This window comes from Lissotriton vulgaris, chromosome 2_1, assembly GCF_964263255.1.
Source record: "Lissotriton vulgaris chromosome 2_1, aLisVul1.2, whole genome shotgun sequence".
NCBI lineage: Eukaryota > Metazoa > Chordata > Amphibia > Caudata > Salamandridae > Lissotriton > Lissotriton vulgaris.
The window spans coordinates 624,797,625-624,818,247 of NC_141687.1; the positions used below are offsets into that span (position 1 = coordinate 624,797,625).

Sequence of the window (20,623 nt, forward strand, 5' to 3'; positions counted from 1 at the left end):
TTAGTAGGGCTATTTTTGTGTTTTTAAAGATCGGCTTTGATGTTTGGGGGTATCTATTTGCTATTAGTAGAGCGAGAGGGCTTAGGTTGTTTAGAATGGCCCTCTCAACTTGTAATAATGCCGGCGTGTAGCCGTCCGGAGGTGCAATCCAGTATGTGCCTTGTTTTGCCAGAAAAGCTAACTGGAAAGTTTTGAAGTCGGCTAGATTTACCCCTCCTTGGTTTTTCTCCAGTCTTAGTTTTTGAATGCTTATCTTTTTTAATACTTTCTTCCCACGCCAAAGGAATTTAGAGATCAGATTATCAACTTTGCGGTGGAAATCATCTGTGAGGAGGAGGAGGAGTACCTGATCAGATAGTTAACAATTGGTCTGACCATCATTTTAATAGTCTCAATTCTGCCCCACCACGTTATGAACTTTGGTGACCATGAGTCTAGCAATTTCTTAATCTTCTCTAGCAGTATTTTCTCGTTATGATGTAGCGTGTCAATTAGGTTGTTACCAAATTTTATCCATAGGTATTTTATATACCCTGCTTGCCAGGCTAAGCCCGACACCCCCGGGGTGTCTCTCGTGCAATGAATATTTTGTGGTTTGCATTCTGATTTGTCTTTGTTTAACTTGTACTCTGACAGTCCAGAGTATTCTGCTATCGTATGCATCTGGGCATCAATTGAAGTCCTCGGCTGTTCCATTACTATTAATATGTCATCCGCATAGGCGGCTAATTTTATTCCAACGCCGTTGATATCTAACCCTTTTATGTTCGTGCTTCATTTGATATCTTGGATAAGGGGTTCCATTGCTAATAAAAATAACAATGGGCAACCCTGTCTGGTATCTTGTTGCAGTGTAAACGGTTCAGTGAGTGACCCATTAACGACTATACGGGCTGATGGTTTCCCATAAAGGGCCATAACCATCCGTATGTAATCCTCCCCTAAGTTGAAGGATTTCATGCAGCGCTCCGAAGGCCTTCTCGGCATCCATTGTGATGGCAACTGCTGGTTTTGTTTTAGTGGCTGCATGCTCCATAATATGGCAGAGAAGTCGTGTGTTGTCATTGGACATTCGGGTAAGTAGAAAACTCACCTAGGAGTTGCTTATTAGTTTCGGTAGATCAGAGCTGAGTCTTACTGCCAGTATTTTAGCATATATTTTGCATATTTTGCAGTCCACGGTAATAAGAGATACGAGTCTGTAGTTTTTTGGTGACAGGTGGTCTTTACCTTCCTTTGGGATGACTATTATGTTAGCTTCTGACATAGATTGTGACACCTACCCTCCAGATGCAGAGTGGTTAAAGACCTGTTTCATGGTTGGTTTCAATTGGTTTAAGAAAGTCTTGTAGAAGGCGGCAATAAACTCGTCTGGCCCGGGGGCTTTATTATCTTTCAGAGATTTGACCGACATTTCAATTTCGGCAATATTAATTTCTTGACCTAACCTGAGCGTCTCTTAGGTCCTTAGCTGTGGAAGCCCGAGTCTGTCGCGGTATCTTGAACATTCCTCTATATTGACACTCTGATCTTTCCTGTAAAGTTCTTGATAGAGGGTTTTTTCCACCTCCACACTTAGAAACTTTTCACAGAAAAACAATCAATGTTATCCTATTGAGAAAAATGGGGTTATTGGTTCAAAGGTAAGTATTCAGTTGTGGGAGTTGGGTTTCTGGGGTTAGACTCAGGGGTTCCCTAGGGTCAAGGATGCATTCTTGTTACACCCCCAGCTGCACTAGGGCAGCCGGGTGCAGAGTGCTGATGCCCAACGTTATCCAATGGGAGATAGGGGGCCTCCGGTTGGTGGCTGCTGGGAGCAAAGCTCCTGGACATAAGCTCAGGGCAAATGGGGGTTCAAGCCAGCACAAGAGGTGCACCCTCGGCGGCACTGGGGTGGCTGAGTGCTGTGTTGGCGTCTGGCACCCAGTAGCTTTCAATTGGGAAGTCTCGGGTTTGCAAACACACTGCAGGCTCGGGGACGAAGGTCTTCAGGGTGCGACCACCACTTGGAGAGGTAAATTGGGATGTTGGAGGTTGATTAGGCACCATCGGTTGCGCCACCCAAGGCCGTGGGGCGTCAGGTGCAGGGGTGCCTTTTAGGGTTGGATCTTCTTACCAGCTCCTGGTCGCGGCTGGGGGGACCTTCCGGTTTGAGGCTGCAGGCATCAGCTGCAGGCTTGAGGCAACTCGGTGATCACTGGATCTTGGGTCAGGATTGCCAGGGAGACCTCTTCTTGGTGTTGGGCCATGTGCATCGGGTGCAGAGTGGTGCAGAGTCGCGGATCCTGCCAGAGCTGGAATCTGTTGGTGAACTAATCCGGTGTTCACGGGAGACAGAGTCTTTTCTTTTGAAGGCAGGGCAGGTCCTCTGGGTTCTTGAGGCTGCTGGCTGCAGGACACACCAGGGTTTTGCTTCTGCAGGTTCGCGGTGGGGACAGGCTGGGGCCAAGTCAGTAGGCTTCCTCCTCTTGTTAGCTTCGGCACGGCTGTTTGTTCCTTCTTTTCTTCTTCTGGTTCCTTGTCTTCCTTCTTGGTTCAGGGCTGTCCCCTAAATACTGTATTTAGGGGGCATTTTAGGGGTCTCAAGGTCGGTAGCCAATGGGCTACTGACCTTAAGGTGACTATACCCTTGGTGTGCTCACCCCATGTGGGGGAGTGAGCACAATCCCTAATCCTGATTGGGGAGGGCCTGCCATCTGCAAGATGGCGGGCACTGAAGAGTGGGCTTCACCTCGCCTCCCAGACCTGAGGGGTGGGGTTGGCAGAGGTGGGCACACCTTCTGGGTTGGGAAATTTTTCCTGCCCGTCTTCCTGCCGAAAAGGAGGGGAGACAGGAAGGGGCCTAGTCCTGATGGCAGGTGAGGCTGGGGGTTGCATTAAAAAGGCTGCAAGGCCCTTGAAGCTCCCCTGCCACAGATGGCTCTTCCTGGCCTGGGGGAGGTGTGAACACCTCATCCAGGAAAGGTTTTGTTTCTGAATTCGGGGAGCGAAGGCTCCCACCCTAGGGGTCTAGAAACATGTCTTGTGGTGGCAGGCTGGTGTGTACCAGTTGGGAACCCACCAGAGGCTGGTTGTTTTTCAGGGGGCATCTCTAAGATGCCCTCCGATAGCATTTTTCATTAAATCCCAAACTGGCATCAGTGCGGGTGTAATGTGCTGAGATGTTTGATATCAAACTTTTCAGTTTTCAGTGCAGCCATTATGGTACTATGGAGTTCGTAATGAGTAATGACAAACTCCCAGCACCATATACTCTTAATGGCAGATCCAAGACTAAAAACAAAAATTTTAGAACAGAACAAATGCTTGGCACAAGTTTGCAGATGGGGAGAGGCAGCAGCTTGTGCAGCCTATAATAACAACAATAAGAACATTTCTTTAACTTAACAATTAACTCTACTAAAACTAAACAGTTTCCCAAACTGTGGGTCGGTCACAAAATGATTTTGGTGGGTCACCATAGTAAAAACCAATAAATAAAGATGCCTTTAAATTCAGTATTCATCATGTCACATTTGCCACACCTCAAAGATAGAGGTCAAATGTAAAGCTATGTCTTCTGATTTACAAACTTCTCTCACTTTGCAGTCAGAGAAAAAAAGTAAAGTGAATTTTGTGACATTCCTGCTGACGTACATGAAGTGATGTTAGAAATGTGATTTCGGGTTGGCTAGGGCTTACGCCTAAGCCAGGCAGAAACCACCTCTCTAGTCAGGGCGAGGGAGTTACACCCTGAAGATAACCCCTGCTCACCCCTTTGGTAGCCTGGCACAAGCAGTCCGGCTTATCCCAGAACAATGTGTAAGGCGTTTGTGCAACACACACACACACAGTATACATATATTTACATTTACATTTTACATTTACACAGCAGCGATACACTAGGCGCACCACAAAAGAAACTCCACACAAGGTTATATAAAAATAGCCTTTGTATTATCACAAACACATTAGAACCATAATCACAAATGTACACTGTGCCACCTGGCACTAGGCAATATTTCACAGGGGATTATATACATGACCTGGTCAATCGGGGCACGGTCAGAACCATCAGAAAGCACAAGCAATAACACAACCATCAGGCGTAATCACATTATGCAATCTCATTAGGCATAAACACATTATGCATTACATTTGGCACAATCACATTATGCAAAAGCATTAGGCATAAACACATTATGCAATAGCATTAGGCATCACCTATTAACCAGCAGTGCACCCCTGTAACACTAGGAAGGTGCACACATCATCTGGGGGCCTTACGCCACACCTGGACACCAAATGACCTGAGGCCAACTGGCCTTCTCTGGGGCCCAATGCCCTCTGTCCCAAAAGTCAGGGCACAATAATCACTGGACCTTCCTCTAGGCCCTCTTGCTGCCAATGCAGCAGAGAAGATGTGCGCAATGCACAGGAGGCAGGGGGTTCCTCTCCCCCCTTCCTCATCATCACCAAAGTGCCCTCTCATTGCAGCTGCCCGCGCTCTCGCGGTGCAGCTGACATAAAATGAGCACTGGCACCACCGTGCCTCTCCAGCCCCACTACAGGACTCTGGGAACTATGTGCCCCTTTCACTGGTGCTCCTCAGGTGCCACGCCAAGGCACCAACAGTGCCCAAGTTAAGCCCCACTCACTGTGCTCTCTGTAGACTCCTCCGGTCTTCTTGGGCAGGGGAAAGGCACCAACAATATACCTCGGCAGGCCCCACTCACCGGGGTCTCCTTAGCTGCTACCGGCCTCCCCCGGTCTCTGCCTCAGGATGAAGGCGCCGACAGTGTGCCTCAGTAGGCCCCCACTCATGGGGGTCTCCTTCTTCTGGCACACACGAAGGCGGTGTAGGCTCCCATCTGGATTTCCTCTTCTGGGCCAGACATTCTGGGCTCCCACCAGCACACGGGGCCCTGCCTTCCTCCAGGCATGATCTGCTTGGCTTCCTATTTGTGTTGTCTCACCATCCGGCTGCGCCCACAACCAGGCAATTTGACTGACTGGCCACACGTTGTTCATGGTGCGGCGGCTCCTCTCTGCAACCCAGAAGTGCCCGTCATGCCCTGCCATGACACAAGCCTACCTCAGGGGCTCAAGGGCACAGGAATGCGGGGGGCTCCCGCTTTGTCTCTGGGTGCTGAAAACACGGGGTAAGCTACTCCTCCACTTCTGTAGCACCCAAAATGCAGGGTGGGCTCCCACTTCACCACAATGCGGGGTTGGCTCCTGTTTCACCCCCGGAGCACAACCATGCGGGGTGGGCTCCCACTCTGTTCCGTGGAGCACAAAAATGCGGGGTAGGCTCCCGCTTCACCCCTGGACCACGGGGAATCCCTACGCCAGGATTCCCTTCAGGAAACTTCTCAGCCCAGTGCTGCAGGGCACCAGCACTCTTCCTGTCCTGGAGCAACAAGAAAAAGGTGCAGCGCTCATGAGGCGCTAGAATCAGGTTACCAAAAAGGCAAAGCTTGGCCCAGGCAGGACAGCTCACAGGGCCCTCCAGGAGAGGGGCAGTCCCTTGTGGTGGTTCCTCCTGGGGCCCAGCAGGTCCAAGCAAGCACCCACCACAGCACACCAAACATGGGGTCACAGCCCCAATATTTATACAGGGTTTCTCTTTGTTCTGCCCTGGCTCGGGGAACCAGTCTCAACTGGTTCTGGGGGGTACTGGAGCACTTTGTTTATCATGCTTCTACTCCCCTTTGTCAGGTGGGGGCTCAGTCATCAGATACACCACAGGTGGGTGGAGCCAGCAGTCACCCAGGCAGACACAGACCTATTCAGGGTCAGGGGACAAAGGACTCCTGAGGCGGAAGCCGGGAGTTTAGGGCTCCGATATTTTAAAATTGATATTGACTATCTAGCTAGCACTAGCATACTTTTTAAACATGCATTTGCATTTATGTTTTTTTAATTCGTTTCCCCCCCTCGCCGCACCTCCCTACCTTGTGGCTTTCCTTACTGGGAATATTGTGGCATTAGGGAGCCGATTTGGGGCTCCTGCTGACCACCGGCCTCGATTCCTCTCGGTGCAGACTTCGTGCGCCATCTTGGGGGAGGACGAGGACAGCGCTCTAGTGTTCGGCCGATTTGGGGCCTACACACTATAAAATGAATACCACCTCCCGTCCGCGCAGCGGGCGGCCCGATGGTGCGCCGGGCGCGCCAGAGGCAAGCCCGTCTGTGCCCGTCCATGCCAGACCGGGCCATGGGCCACAAACTCTGGTCGTTTCCCCGGGACACTGCATTATCTACACTCGGGAAAATCTTCTGCAATTAAAACCAATGATTAACCCCCTGAAACATTTGAAATTCAGCCCGGATGATCCTTGGCCGAGAGGCCTTGATTGGGCAGGATTCATGCAGGAGAAGAACAACGTCGGAAAAACCACGGCTCCCCTTAACATGGCACTTTTAAACTGTAGGTCCCTTTCAAAACATGCCGTCGAAATCAATCCACTGATTCAAGATTTGAAACTAGATCTATTGTTTTTAATGGAGACATGGCTGTCACCGAATTCAGGAGCTGATATTGTCATGGCACTTCCAGGCGGTTTCAATATGCAATGTCAACATAGACCTCACAAGAAAGGGGGTGGGCTAGCGATAATTCATAGAGACAGATTTGCCTGTAGAGTATCAGAGGGTGGTGTTAATGACTGCGAAAGCACTCCTTTCAATTTACAAATCACGCCGAATAAATCTCTATCAGGCCTATTAATATATCGCCCTCCGGGCAGTCTAGGTCAATTCATAGGATCACTCTTAGAGAATACCATTGCCTTAGCCTCGGCTGTACCTAATTTCATCCTATTAGGGGATTTAAATTTTCATTTTGATGACCATTTTTATAAGGGGGCTATGGATCTTAAGCTCGAGCTAAAATCTATGGAGCTGGAGCAAAAAAATGAAGATGCCACTCATATTAAAGGGCATCTTCTCGATCCCATATTTACGAATATTTCACATTTGGTATCAAGGCCCCCCCACCCTCTACCTTGGTCTGACCATTTTTTGGTCCCATTTGAGTGGCAAATTAATATTGACCTCCCACAGATACAGGCGCCACGCACTTTAGAGAGAGTGTGGTCCAAACTCTCTTTGGAAAGCTGGATTCACAGACTGGAGCAGACAATTCCCCTTTCGGATCCTGATCCCGTAGAGGCGGATATAAACCTCTTAAACTGGCTCAATAGCTCCCTCGACTCCGTTTTTCCTAAAAAAACATTGGAAAAGAAGAACAGGGTTTTTAAAACTCCTTGGTACACCCCTGAACTCCTGGAATTAAGGAAAATGTGCAAGAAAGCCGAACGTACTTGGAGAAAAGGTTGGGCTTCCCACAATAAATTAGAGTATAGAGCAGCCATGAGGACCTACAAATTATCCCGAAAATTGGCCCAAGCCACTTATTATGAGGCGAAAATCAGAACCTCCTCTAATTCATCTAGAGAGACATTTAAGATTGTTAAAGATCTCCTTAAAGCACCAACCCCTCCGACGGTGCAAGTGGCATAGGAAGCTAGGTGCAATCAATTGGCCGCGTTTTTTGAAAGCAAAATTCAAAATATACTCAAACCTCTGCCGCAGAGCGACCAAGCCTTGGACCGGGCTCATTCTTTGGCCCCTCCTTCCGGCCCTCGCTTTGACTCGTTTGCCCCGATTTTAATGGACGACCTCCTAAAAATTCTGCACACCGTAAAGAGGGGTTCTCCCAATGACCCTGCCCTTATGCACATTATGAATCAGGTGGCTGCCACCACTGCCCCAATAATAACAGACCTTCTCAATGCCTCCTTGACTCAGGGAATTATCTCGCCCAGCTGGAAGCGGGCCATGGTTAAAGCGCTCCTTAAAAAACCAGAGCTCGATCCCGCAGAGTTGGCTAACTTCCGACCAATCTCGCTGCTGCCGGGCATCAGCAAGATGGCGGAAAAAATAGCCAATCAGCAGCTTTCATCTTTCTTAGAAAGTAATAAGCTGCTTCGTAACTCACAGACTGGTTTTCGCCCAGGGCAGGGAACAGAGTCTGCCCTATTAGCAGTCGTGGAGGAGGCCAGGTGCATCTTGGATTCAGGGGGATCAACAATGGTGATCCTTCTGGATCTAAGCGCAGCTTTCGACACAGTGGACAATAAGATCTTAATCCATTGTTTGAGCAACTTGGGAGTGTTAGGTACAGCGCGGCAATGGCTTACTGGAATGAACTCCCAACTCAAATTCGGGGAATGGAGGATCTGCTACCCTTCAGGAAAGCCATAAAGACTCATCTCTCCTGTTAGTTTGCATCATCTCCAACATATCACTTTAGCATCTCCTCCCGCTCAGCTTCATGCAGCTAGCGCCGGGACGCCCCTTGGCTGGGGCAGCCATGCACTATACAAGCTCATATAACATTAACATTAACATTAACATTACATCTTTCTTGGAGAATCGTACCTTCCAGGTTTGGGAGGGTGCAGCACGCTCCAAGGTAACCCTCCTCGAGTGTGGGGTCCCACAGGGCTCATCACTGAGTCCTACTTTATTCAATGTCTATATGTCCCCCCTCGAGGATGTGGTGAATCCTTTTGGGATCAAAATAGTCACCTATGCCGACGACACCCAACTGGTCGTCTCGCTCTCCCAAGAAGAGCACTGCGCGGAAAATCTTCACACCTGTCTCTCAGAAATCCATTCCTGGATGAATGGGTCACGTCTTAAATTGAATGGAGCTAAAACAGAGCTTATTTTGCTAGGACACCATATAACATCTTTACCTACTTCCATCTGGACTGCCTGTCTGGGTCCTGCGCCCACCCCAAAGAATGAATTAAAAAGTCTGGGGGTATGGTTGGAGCAGGATCTGACATTTAAGACCCAAACAAAAAAGACAGCGGGCATCTGTATAGGGCTACTTCGTTCTGCTAGTAAAATTCTCCACCTATTGCCAGAGCACTCAAGGAGACTAATGATTCAGGGACTGATCCTATCAAGACTGGATAACAGTAATGCCCTTCTCCTGGCAGCCCCTGAATCTACAATTAATATTCTTCAACGAGTCCAGAACTCGGCAGCGAGACTGCTTACTGGTACTTCGCGCAGATCGTCAGCCAGACCTGCACTCAAAGCCCTCCATTGGCTACCAATTCGTGAAAGGGTCAAATTTAAGAACTTATGTATTGCTCACAAGTCCCTGCAGGGGAACGGACCCCCCATTTTAGGGCATCTTGTTCGCCCTTACAAGGCCACTAGATCGCTTCATTCCGATCATGCCAATTTGGCAATCGTCCAGAGAGTGAGGCGGACGCGTACTGGGGGTCGCCGTTTTTCGGTGAACTCAGCGACCTTGTGGAATGCTCTTCCACCTAGGATTCGGATGGAGCCGAGCCATCCGAAGTTCCGAAAGCTCCTTAAAACCTTTCTGTTCCCCCAGGACCCCTAGACGCTGGCACTGTCCCTGGCATTCCTTGTTCTATAGCGCTGAGACGCTCCCGGGCAGCCATGCGCTCTATAAATCCACTTTCATTTCATTCATTACTCCTTCCGCTATTCCAAATGCAGATCTCCTATTCAGCCTAGCACTGATTCACCCTACCTTCCCTGGAGCCTCACACCTCACCATCCCCTGTCACTCCAGAGCCAGACATGCAATACACATCAGGCAGGCAGAGACACATAGCACACAGAAATGCCAACTTCTAAAAGTGCCATTTCTAAAATAGTGATCATAAATCTGCGCTCACCATTACGCAGCATTTATCATCACTATTCCAAACATACCAAACTTGACCAAGCTGCTCCTCTCATGTCAGGAAATACCACTGAAACACTTAGCAGGGAATCCCCAATGCATTCCTATGAGAGGGCAGTGAGAAACCAAAATGGTTGTTTGTCACTACCAGGACATGTCACACACTTAAGGTACATGTCCTACCTTTTACCTACAATGCACCCTGCCCATACGGCTAGCTAGGGCCTACCTTAGGGGTGACTGACATGCAGTAAAAGGGGGTCACAGATGTGGCAACCACTTTGGGTGCCACATCACAGCGGCAGTAAACTGCACACACAGGCCCTGCAATGGCAAAGGCCTGAGGCAGGTTTGAAAGGCTGCTTTGGTGGGTGGCCCAAGTAGCGCTGCAAGCCTACCAGTACCATTTTATTTACTGGCCCCGGGTACATGAGATACCACTTTACTGGAGACTGTTAGGTAAATTAAATACGCCAAACAGGTGTAGACAAATCTTACCATGTTCACCACAGGGAGCACATTCACTTTACACTGGACAGCAGTGCTAAAGTACCCAGAGTCCTAAAACCACCAACACCAGGTCACAACAAGCATTTGCAATGCAATAGGTCTCGCATTAATTAAGTTTGAGCTATTGGCATTGCTAAATACTGCAACACCAATTGCAACAAAAGTCTATAAATTGTAGGCCAAATAAATGTGTATTCATTTTTGTAGCAATGGTGGCATGCTGCGCTTTAGATGAATATGTTTAAAAGTAAAGTGCGCCATACTGCGATTGCTTCAATAGTTAATTATGGATGCGTTAACAATTGATGTGTGCACTGATGGCTGGTGGTGTGTGTGTGCCTGTAGAAATTGTGCACGGATGGCTGGTGGTGTGAGTGCCTGGTGGAAGTGTGCACTGCTGGCTGGTGGTGTGTGTGCCTGGTGGAAGTGTGCACTGACGGCTGGTGGTGTGTGTGCCTGGTGTAAGCTTGTACTGACGGCTGGTGGTGGTTGTGCCTGGTGAAAGAGTGCACTGATGGCTGGTGGTCTGTGGCTGGTGAAAGTGTGCACTGCGGCTGGTGGTGTGTGTGTGCCTGGTGAAAGTGTGCACTGACGGTTGGTGGTGTTTGTGCCCGGTGAAAGCGTGCACTGATGACTGATGGTGTTTGTGCCCGGTGAAAGCGTGCACTGATGACTGATGGTGTCTGTGCCTGGTGAAAGTGTGCACTGATGGTGTGGTTGTGTGTGTGGTTGTGTGTGTGTTTGTCTGTGTGGTTGTGTGTGTGTTTGTCTGTGTGGTTGTGTGTGTGTTTGTGTGTGTGTGTGGTTGTGTGTGTGTGGTTGTGTGTGTGGTTGTGTGTGTGGTTGTGTATGTGGTTGTGGGTGTGGTTGTGTGTGGTTGTGTGTGTGGTTGTGTGTATGTGGTTGTGTGTGGTTATGTGGTTTTGTGTGGTTGTGTGTGTGTGTGTGGTTGTAGTTAGGTGTGTGGGTGTGTGTGTGTGGTTGTGTGTGTGATTGTGTGTGTATTTGTAGTTTTGTATTTGTGGTTGTGTGTGTGGTTGTGTGTGTGGTTGTGTGTGTGGTTGTGCGTGTGGTTGTGCGTGTGGTTGTGTGTGTGGTGTGTGTGTGGTTGTGTGTGTGTGGTTGTGGTTGTGTGTGTTGTGTTTGTGGTTGTGTGTGTGGTTGTGTGTGTGTGGTTGTTTGTGTGGATATGTGTGCTTGTGGTTGTGTGGTTGTGTGTGTGTGGTTGTGTGTGTTTGTGTGTGGGTGTGTGTGTGTGGGTGTGGGTGTGTGCCTGTGTGTGTGTGGTTGTGTGTGTGTGTGTGTGTGTGTTGTTGTGTGTGTGGTTGTATGTGTGGTTGTGTATGTGGTTGTACTTTTGTGTGTGGTTGTGTGTGTGGCTATGTGTGATTGTGTGTAGTTGTGTGTGTGGTTGTGTGTGTGTGTGGTTGTGTGTGACTGTGGTTGTGTGTGTGTGTGGTTGTGTGTGTGGTTGTGGTTGTGTGTGTGGGTGGTTGTGTGTGTGTGGTTGTGTGTGTGATTGTGAATGTGGTTCTGGTTGTGTGTGTGGTTTTGTGGCTGTGTTTGTGGTTGTGTGTGTGGCTGGTTGTGTGTGTGGTTGTGTGTGTGCTAGTGGTTGTGTGTGTGTGGTTGTGTGTCTGGTTGTGTGTGTGGTTGTGTGTGTGGCTGTGTGTGTGTGGTTGTGTGTGTGGCTGTGTGCGTGTGTGTGGTTGTGTGTGTGATTGTGTGTTTGTGTGTGTTTGGTTGTGTGTTTGTGGTTGTGTGTGTGTGGTTGTGTGTGTGTGTGTGTGTGTGGTTGTGTGTAGTTGTATGTATGGTTGTGTGTGTGGTTGTGTGTGCGGCTTAGGGCTAGGGTCTATTTATCTAGACGCGCAAGCGTGAAATGCAGTGCTGATAGTGGGTGGTTTGGATTTGAGCTGCCACCATTCCCTCTTTTGCAATTGAGGGCTCATCATGATAAATTCATCAAACGGGTGTGTCATTATTAACACATTCTTTGTGACTGCAAAGATTATCGTTGCTTTTTGTCAGAAAAGCTTTTTTGTTGCTATTGCTTGAGAGAACTTTTCATAAGCGCTGCTTCATATGCGAGTTCAGTCGTATGTTAGGAATAAGCATTTTAACCTGCTTTGGGGCTCTTCAGTTTCATATGATGGCAAGTGTGCTCTCTTTTGAAGGCCTTTTGTTTGAAGGTTTTTGGAGTGAGTTTGACGCCCCAGTCCTTTGCCAAAAGCACTGTGCAGCCTTCAAGCGCCAAACTATTAGTGCGTTTATGAGCTTGGATATAACCCTCTTGCTTTCTGTAGGTACGTGGGAGTTTTCAAATATGAGGCCACTGCTCAGTTGCTGAGTTTGTCCCTATTGACCCATGAGAAATGCCCTGCGTCAAGGGTAATCAATTTGTTGTCGGTGAAACAACTGCACTGCTTAGTTACGAATAAACACATAAAATGCAAGCCTTTATGCTTCAAAGGGTAACGAATGGGGGCACGCCGAGGTGACAGAAGGAATGGGCGAGAAGGGAGGGGGGATGCCAGCAGCAGAGCGCCATGAAACCATCTGGTGACCGAGCGCAGTAAAATTATTTTAACATAACATAACAGAGGAGCCTGATTAAAGCTGCAGCAGCGAAGGGGGCGGAGAGGAGGCTCTGAGGGAGAGCAACGTGTAGCCATATGGCTGCTTTGCGTGCGTGCACGCCTCGTGCACTGTAGCTCTATGCCAGAGATGCCAGCTGTAGCACCTTGAAGACCCCCTTACTAAATGTCTGGCTAGCAGCGCATGCGTGCTGGCTCAGCGAGACCTAAAAAAGACTAGGAGGAAGGCAAAATGTTCACGGGTGAACCTGCAAAAAGGGCCAAGTCCAACCAGGGTGAAAGGAAATGAAAGGCTGTAGGATGTAATTTAGTCCTATCTAACAACAAAATGTAAATACCTGTAGATGAACTGTACTGGTTTAACAGTTGTAATTCCAAAGTGTGATGGAAACAAAGATCCTAATAGGATCCGAGCAAATTAAGATAATATACTTGGAATGCAGAAATAAATATTCAATTCAACTCTATTTCCACACATTATCATGTATGTGCAATATAGTTTTCTCTATAAAACTGCATGTCTGTGCAAATTATGTGACCATTTCAATGAAAAATGTGCTGTCTGCAAAAGACAATATGCTACCAGACGATGCTTTTAGTTGTATTAAACAATTGCCTGCCTCATGTCCATTAAAATCAGATGGGTTGCGAAGGTTTGCCATACTAAAAGTGGGTCTTGCTTCTAAAACATTTGGGAAGCATTGCTGTGACAGTAAAGAATAAGTACCTGTCTCTCTGAAAAACAAACAAATAAATATTACACACAGCCGACTTTTGGCAATACAGTTAACTTCATCCAGAGACATTTTAAAGCATAGGCAAAGTAGGCTCTGTTCTAGGGCCCCAGCCTTTCAGGGACCCAGGGTGATGTGTGAGGTACTATTACAGACATTTTGCAGAGAAATGTTGTTGTTTCATGCAACATCCATAAAAAAAATTAAAAACAGAGCCTCACGTATAAGAACTGGAAGGATGTCACAGAAATTATTTGCAGTAATATTAGTGAGCTGGGGCTGTTATACACTTAAGAATTTGGACGAGTGTGCCTGTGCACTCTCAGTGACCTGGACACAGAGGGCAAGAAACACCTGAAATTGGTTCATAAATGCAAAGCTGTTCCGCACAGAGGGCCCCTAAATATGGTTGGCCCGGGGCCCCCATAATTCTCAAGATGACTCTGCCTTCATCATGCCACTAAAAAGCTCTTCTGCATAGCTTGTAGCTCGCTGTGGTCTTTGCAGGGTTCAGCATCTCTGACAACCGCAGTAACTCTGTTCCCTGCGGGTCTCTCGGTGCAGTACAGTCAGGGCCAGTGTCTCGGTGCTCTTACATTGCCCCGTTTGGCCGCTGGGGGGCGATCCTCCCCCGTACTTCGAATTACTGCACCTCCAGCTGCTGGCCTCATCCATTCGCCTGAAGTTGCTCCAGTCCATGGCCCTCTCTCCCCGCAGGGGGCGCTGTGCGGCGCTGCCGGAGCCAGGGAGGCGGAAGCGGGAGGAGGAGACACCGGGAGCCGGGAGAGGGGCCTGGGGAGGAGCCGAGGCAGAGCCGGGGACAGGGGAGCGCACCGACGAGAGGGAGACACTGACAGCAGAGCCGGGGCGGGAGCAGCGCCCGGCCGGAGCGGGAGAGGACGAGAGCACCGGAGCAGAGCGCAGGCTGAGGGCGGATCGGTGCAAAGCAAACAGGGGAGCGGGACCGGAAACACTGAGATCCCTGGGAGAGCAGAGGAGCCGAGCCGGCCCGGCGGGCGGGGGCAGCGCGCCCCCATGGCCTCCTACACCCCGGGGCTGCTGCCGGCCTCCCGCAGCCAGGAGAAGGAGTATGTGCGGGCCTACGAGGACGTGCTGGAGCGCTACAAAGGTACGAGCACCCCCGGGTGTCTGGGGGTCACAGAGGGGCCAGGGGGGCTATGAAGGCTTTGGACCTTCTTTTCTGTGTTCTTGGGGGTCGTCAGACGCTGGTGCCAAGGGCGCGGGGTGCAGTTGCTGTGGAAACCCCAGGGTGGGGCTCCCGTGGTCTGGGTGGCATGAGGTCGGAGGGGTGCTGCACCCTGAGAGATCATGAAGCAGTCTTGAGACAGCTGTCTTGAGTGTGCCCAACAGGAGGAACCGGTTCACAGCGAAGCAGCCCCAGCAGCTGTTGGGGACAGCGTGAGATGTCAGGGGCGCCAGATGTGCCGTGCCTGGAGAGCCAGGAGTTAAGTTCAGCAGGCCCCATATGTCACTCTGGAGAGGGAATCAGATGTGGGGTCTACAAGGCTGCACATGCGGGGAGCCTAGACCACCGGTATGATGTGAGGTGCACTATCCTTGGGGTGCCAGGAAGTGTGCCGGAGGCCTCAGCATGAGTGCATCAGCCCCGGAATGTGAGGCGCCTCAGTGTTGTTGTGGCAGGAACATTAGTTCTTGGGTGTCAGGAGGACGATCTGTAGGCTGGGAGGGACCTTGCCTTGTTGAGAGTAGTAACCCTGGCATGTTATGGGTGCCAGGTGTATTGGGGTAGTAGGAGGATAGCAGGTGTGTTGCGTCATCAGCACTCAATGTGTGGTGCCAGGAACACTAGTGCATCGAGGTCTGGAATGTCAGGAGTCCCAGATGTGTGAGATGAGGGGCATCCTTCTCGGGGTGTCGGATGCATCCGTTCTGTGTTGGCCTGTGGGCCACGTCTTCCCTGCCAGGGGCTGGCTGTTGGGATCCTCAGCCTTGACTCTGAGCAGCATCAGCCTTTGCCCAGTTGTGGTCCTAGGAGCACCAGATGACTTATGCCATCGGCGCTGGATGGCTGCTGTCAGCAGCTCCGGATAGAACACCTCATGAGCAGTAGATACACATCCTTGTCAGAGCACAGAATGCGAGTGACGTCAGGGGGCGCACCATGATGACACTGGGATAGGTGTAAAGGCCTGACTGAAGAGAGGGCGTTGTAGATGAGGTCTGGGGACACCCAGGGGCACTATAATGTCACACTAGAGGCCTTGTGAGAGTATGCAGGAGGTCATCCTGGGGCACGTGTGTTAAATGTCTTTCCTTGCTGAGAGCACACTTTGTGGATCTCCTTGAAGCCTTTGTCGCAGTGAGCCCATGTCAAAGGATCGGAGAGACCACAGTGGAGGGGCTGTGTTTGCCCGGTCGAGGTGATGAGGCGCTAGAAGATGACTGTGAGGTTTTGGCTCACTGGAGGGATTTTGAGGACATACTGGAGACGAAGCATTTGGATCTAGTCATTGAGCACTGATCAAAGAAAGCAGGGGAGTGCGCACATAATACATGTGCTGTCCTCAGTATTTCATTTGGGGCTGTCCTAGCTCCAAGGAGCAGCAGTGTGCTTTACAGAGAACATTATTGTAATTGTATTTAAATAGCGCTTACTACCCTTGACGAGGCATTGAAGCACTTTGTAGCTAGTAGCACGCTATTCTAGAACTCAGTTATTGTAGGACAAGTATCTCAAACATGAGGTTCTCTACTTAGAACAATATTTTGTGCATTAAGTCGTTGACATCTTATCACAGAAACCAGTATGTGTTGAGGCATTACATTGTTAAGTAGGTGTTTTCAGGATATACTGCATCTGTGTTGCACAGCACATTAACCATTCTCACACTACTGATGATCATCAAACAGACGAAAAAGACACTGCGGCATGTTATATAATAATCCTTGAGACTAGGGCATGTTGGTACCCAAACCCCTTACAGTGCTTAGAGGCCATAAGAGCGGATAAACAATGCCCTACACATTTTGTTAGACTAATATACCATAGTCATCAGTGGAGGCAGAGTAAGTTAAAATCATTTGATCAGATTTTTGACCAAGGGCCGAAGCTGGGATTAGGACCCAGGCTTCAAGGGTCTAATGTCTCTGTTGGAGGAAAAATGGGCAGCCACTGCTGTCACTCTGCTGTTGTATTAGTTTGGGGCTCATTGGTGGTAGTCCCGTCTTGGGGTCGTTTAGGCTATAGCAGACAATACTGATGATGTGTGTCAGACAAGTATTAGTGCCACTTCATTGTTAAAGAGTTTGTGTGGGGCCAAGTCTGAAGAATAGTATTAATGGGGCCATCTTGTGTTAGAGTTGAACGGTTGTGTAACTGGTTTGGAGAGGTTGGTGACACTGCAGTGTCTAGTGACTGGGAGATGCCTCTCTCTGATCTTCTTTCTTCTGTTAGCTCAGTAGTAGAAGGACACTGACTACAGCCTCACTGCTGCTACCTCTCTGTGAGTCCGAGATGTTAGTCCTTAGTACGTGGTGTTTGCATTTGCCACAAGATAGCACACTATTTGAGACGCAGCTTTGATAAAGAAAGTGTAGCCTGGAGTTGGAATAATTTCTCGGCTCTGGTAGTATTGCTCATTGTGTTGCCTATAATAAGTTTACTCGGGCCCGTGTGTCTGAAAGTTTGCAACGTACGCGGCTACCTAAATTTAAATCGACACTCGACAAGAACGACAAATCTATAGAATGGACCCATTTTCTTACCTACTGCAACATCATACAGCCACTTCTCCAGCTTTGTCCTGGCTGTTAGCTATAAATGTGATGCATGTCTTTGAAAGCCTATGTACATTTTTGGGAATTATATTGTTTCTCCTGGCACAACCACGTTCAATGCCCGGGCCGAGATGCTATAATACCAGCTGTAATGTTACACAGCTTACATGACAGTATAGTTATTTGCAAACCTCTGTTCGCACACAATCGCAGTCTTAAAACAAGCCACCGTGCTTAACACACTAGTCCATCTCTCAAACACACAGTCAGGCCTACTGGCTTTGTCAGTTCTCACATGTCTTGGTCAGGGGTTGTGGGAGTCAGCCTGAGAATCCCCCAGGATTTGTGTTTCAACTTTTGAGGTTAGTGTGTCTCGTTTTTGAGGCAACCTCTGGAACTAAGACAACAAATGGTTAACGTTTTCCTAGCACAGGCCTGCTGGCTTTGAAAGTCCTGTGCTCCAGCGCCTTGCATCGTGCTCCTAAGCCGCTCATCGAGGCCCCACGTGCTCAGGGCCCTGGGGAGGGGTGCCGGTTGGCTGCATTGGGTGAGGCATTTTCTGTTGCTGCTCTGGTGATCGGTGGTTAATTAACTGTGCAACGCTCCATGCTGTTGATGCTTACCCTGCATGGAAACAGGCAGAGGCGGATCCAGGCTTGTTGTTGCCTACACCTGGGTGTTGGGCAGGAGATGGTGCGGGGGATTGGAATCCCGGCCCTGTGCTCTGGCGCACTGTGCGTGGCCCAGCAGCTCCTGCCTTCGCGCAAGGCTTTTGTGGTAACATTATTGGTGTGAAATAGGAGTCCTTCTCGTTTCTGTCGCCGCACTCGAGCCCCTCAGTCTGTCACAGCATTTGTGGCTCAGCTCGTGGGCACCAGCTCTACCGGGTCCAGTCACAGGCCCAGAGGGGACAGTGTTTGTGGCTCAGCTCGTGGGCAACAGCTCTTCCGGGTCCAGTCACAGGCCCAGAGGGGACAGTGTTTGTGGCTCAGCTCGTGGGCACCAGCTCTTCCGGGTCCAGTCACAGGCCCAGAGGGGACAGTGTTTGTGGCTAAGCTCGTGGGCCCCAGCTCTTCATGCTCCTGTCACGCGTCCAGAGGTGACATGATTTGTTGCTCAGCTCGTGAGCACCAGCTCTTCCGGGTCCAGTCACAGGCCCAGAGGTGACGGTATTTGTGGTTCAGCTTCTATCTAAAGCTCCTTGGTCATTCTGTTTGTTACTCTGCCTGTGGTTGCACTGGTCCTTCCTGGTGTTCCCAGGTTCTGTGATCCACATATTTGCACACACCCACTCCTTTAGGTGCTCACAGGCCCCCGCGCTTTAGTTTGTGGTGGCATTGGTCCTGGTGGGCTTTGGAAGCCCTCTGGTCTCATGGCTTGGAGACCAACCGGTACTGAGAGTGTTCAGAGGCCCACGGGTCGCATTGCTTATGATTTTGCTACCTCGTGTTGGTGCTTAAAGTATCTGTGTTACATTACTGTTTCTCATCTCATGATCACTTAAGCTCGCACACTGCACCTTGCATTATTCATGGTCCAGCTTGTGCTGGCACCGGTTCCTCATGGAGCTGACAGAGCCTTCAGGCAATCAATCAATCAATCAGGATTTATAAAGCTCTGCTAATGACCTGATCGGTCCCGGAGGCTTATCCGAACAGCCAGGTCTTGAGGGCCATTCGTAATTCCGGAAGTGAGGTGATGGTCCGCAGGTGCGTGGGGAGGCCGTTTCAGGTCTGTGCTCTGATGTGGGAGAAGGAGCGTCCTTCACTTCTGCTTCCGTGGATGCTGGGAGTATGTGCAGTTGAAAGGGAGACGCAGCGTAGTCTTATTGAGGGTTGATGGAAGCTCAGGCGGCGGTTGATGTAGGCTAGTCCTTGGATGTGTGGAGCCTTGTGTGCCTGGGTTGGCAGCTTTATTTGGCATCTCTTCTGTACGAGGAGCCAGTGGAGTTGCCTGAGATGGGTTGTGATGTGGGTTTGTTGGGGAAGACCGAGGATAACTATCTGCGGCATTCTGTATGGCCGGAAGCCTCTTTAGAAGGTGTGCGGAGATTCCTACGTAGAGGGAATTATCATAGTCCAGTCGGCTGGTGATGAGGGCTTGTCACAGTGCGTCGCCACATGAAGATCTTGCATAGCATTTGCAGAGCGAGGAAGCAGGCGAGGGAGATAGCGTTGATCTGTGATTTCATGGTGAGTTTGTTGTCAATGATAATTCTGAGGTTTCCGACGTTAGTCATGCATCTGTGGAAGTTGGTTCTGGCGGTGGTCAGTTACATTGCTCATAATGAAGTTTGTGGTTGTCGGTTCCATTCACTGGCCCTATGTCAACTTTATTTAGAGCTCAACTTGTGGTTTCACGGGCTCCAGTCGTTGCTTCCAAGCCATATGATCACATTATTTGTGGGTCAGTTTGTGCTCCTGCCAGTTCTGTCGTTGTTGGGACCCTCTTTGCTCGGATTGTGGTGCAGCTTGTGGTTGTACGAGCTCTTCTCGTTGCGTACAGCATCTGTGGTCACATTATTTGTGGCTCATCCTGTGATCCCAGCAGCTCCTGTCTGTGCTCTCAGGTCCATCGTCACATTATTCATAATAAAGCATGTAGTTGCACTTGCTTTTGTGGTTACATTATTTGTGATGTAGTTTGTGGTCACATTGGTACCTGGCGTTGTTGAGCTGACAGGCCCTGCGGTCGCATTACTTGTGGTGCCGTGTGTGGTTGCCGGTACTCCCTGTGGTGCAATTCTTTGTGGTGCAGCTCGTGGTCACGCCGCTTCCTGTCAGCGGCCTCTGGTCACATTCTTCACGGTGCACCTCGTGCTGTCGTTGATCCCTGTTATGGGGCCTCTGGCCATGTTCTTTGAGGCCCAGCCATGGTGGTACCAGCTTCTCCTCTGCCTCTCAAGTGGGGTGTTCACCTACTTGGATCAGCGCCAGGTTGCTCCTGCCACGCTGTTGCCCAGTGTCTGCAGTGCGGGCATTGCCTGGGTTCATGGGGGGCGAGGAGTCTGCCGTCTCCTCCAGGTCTGGATGTTCAGTTTATTTTGCTGCCAGTAATTGCTGTGAATATTACAGTTTGTGAGCTCGCGCCGACCCGAGTTGGGGACGTCAGTCCCTGTGGAAGTGGGAAGTCCAGCTCAGATGCGGCCTCCCTCCCTCCCGGCTGGTGCGTGTGTCACCGCCTCGGGAGCGGAGCAGCAAAAGAGGAAGCGGAACGGATGGTTTTGGTATCTTGATGTAGTCCCTGATTAGAAGCTTAACAGCGCGTTCCCCTGGAGGGGAGAGCGGGACCGCTCAATCAGA

The 20,623-nt window shown here is 49.8% G+C and overlaps 1 protein-coding gene across 3 annotated transcripts in view; it reads left to right on the forward strand.

The window, feature by feature from the left end:
- MACF1 (microtubule actin crosslinking factor 1) overlaps positions 1-20,623 on the forward strand; it is a 1,022,862-nt gene that overhangs the window by 38,271 nt on the left and 963,968 nt on the right. The window contains exon 1 of one of the 3 annotated variants that reach the window (XM_086955746.1): positions 14,308-14,691. The exons of the other annotated variants lie outside the window; for them this stretch is intronic. Coding sequence (XP_086811872.1) covers positions 14,598-14,691 — 94 coding nt within the window. The 5' untranslated portion in view covers positions 14,308-14,597. Of the gene's footprint in view, positions 1-14,307; positions 14,692-20,623 lie in introns of those variants that run through there. 3 annotated transcript variants of the gene reach the window in all.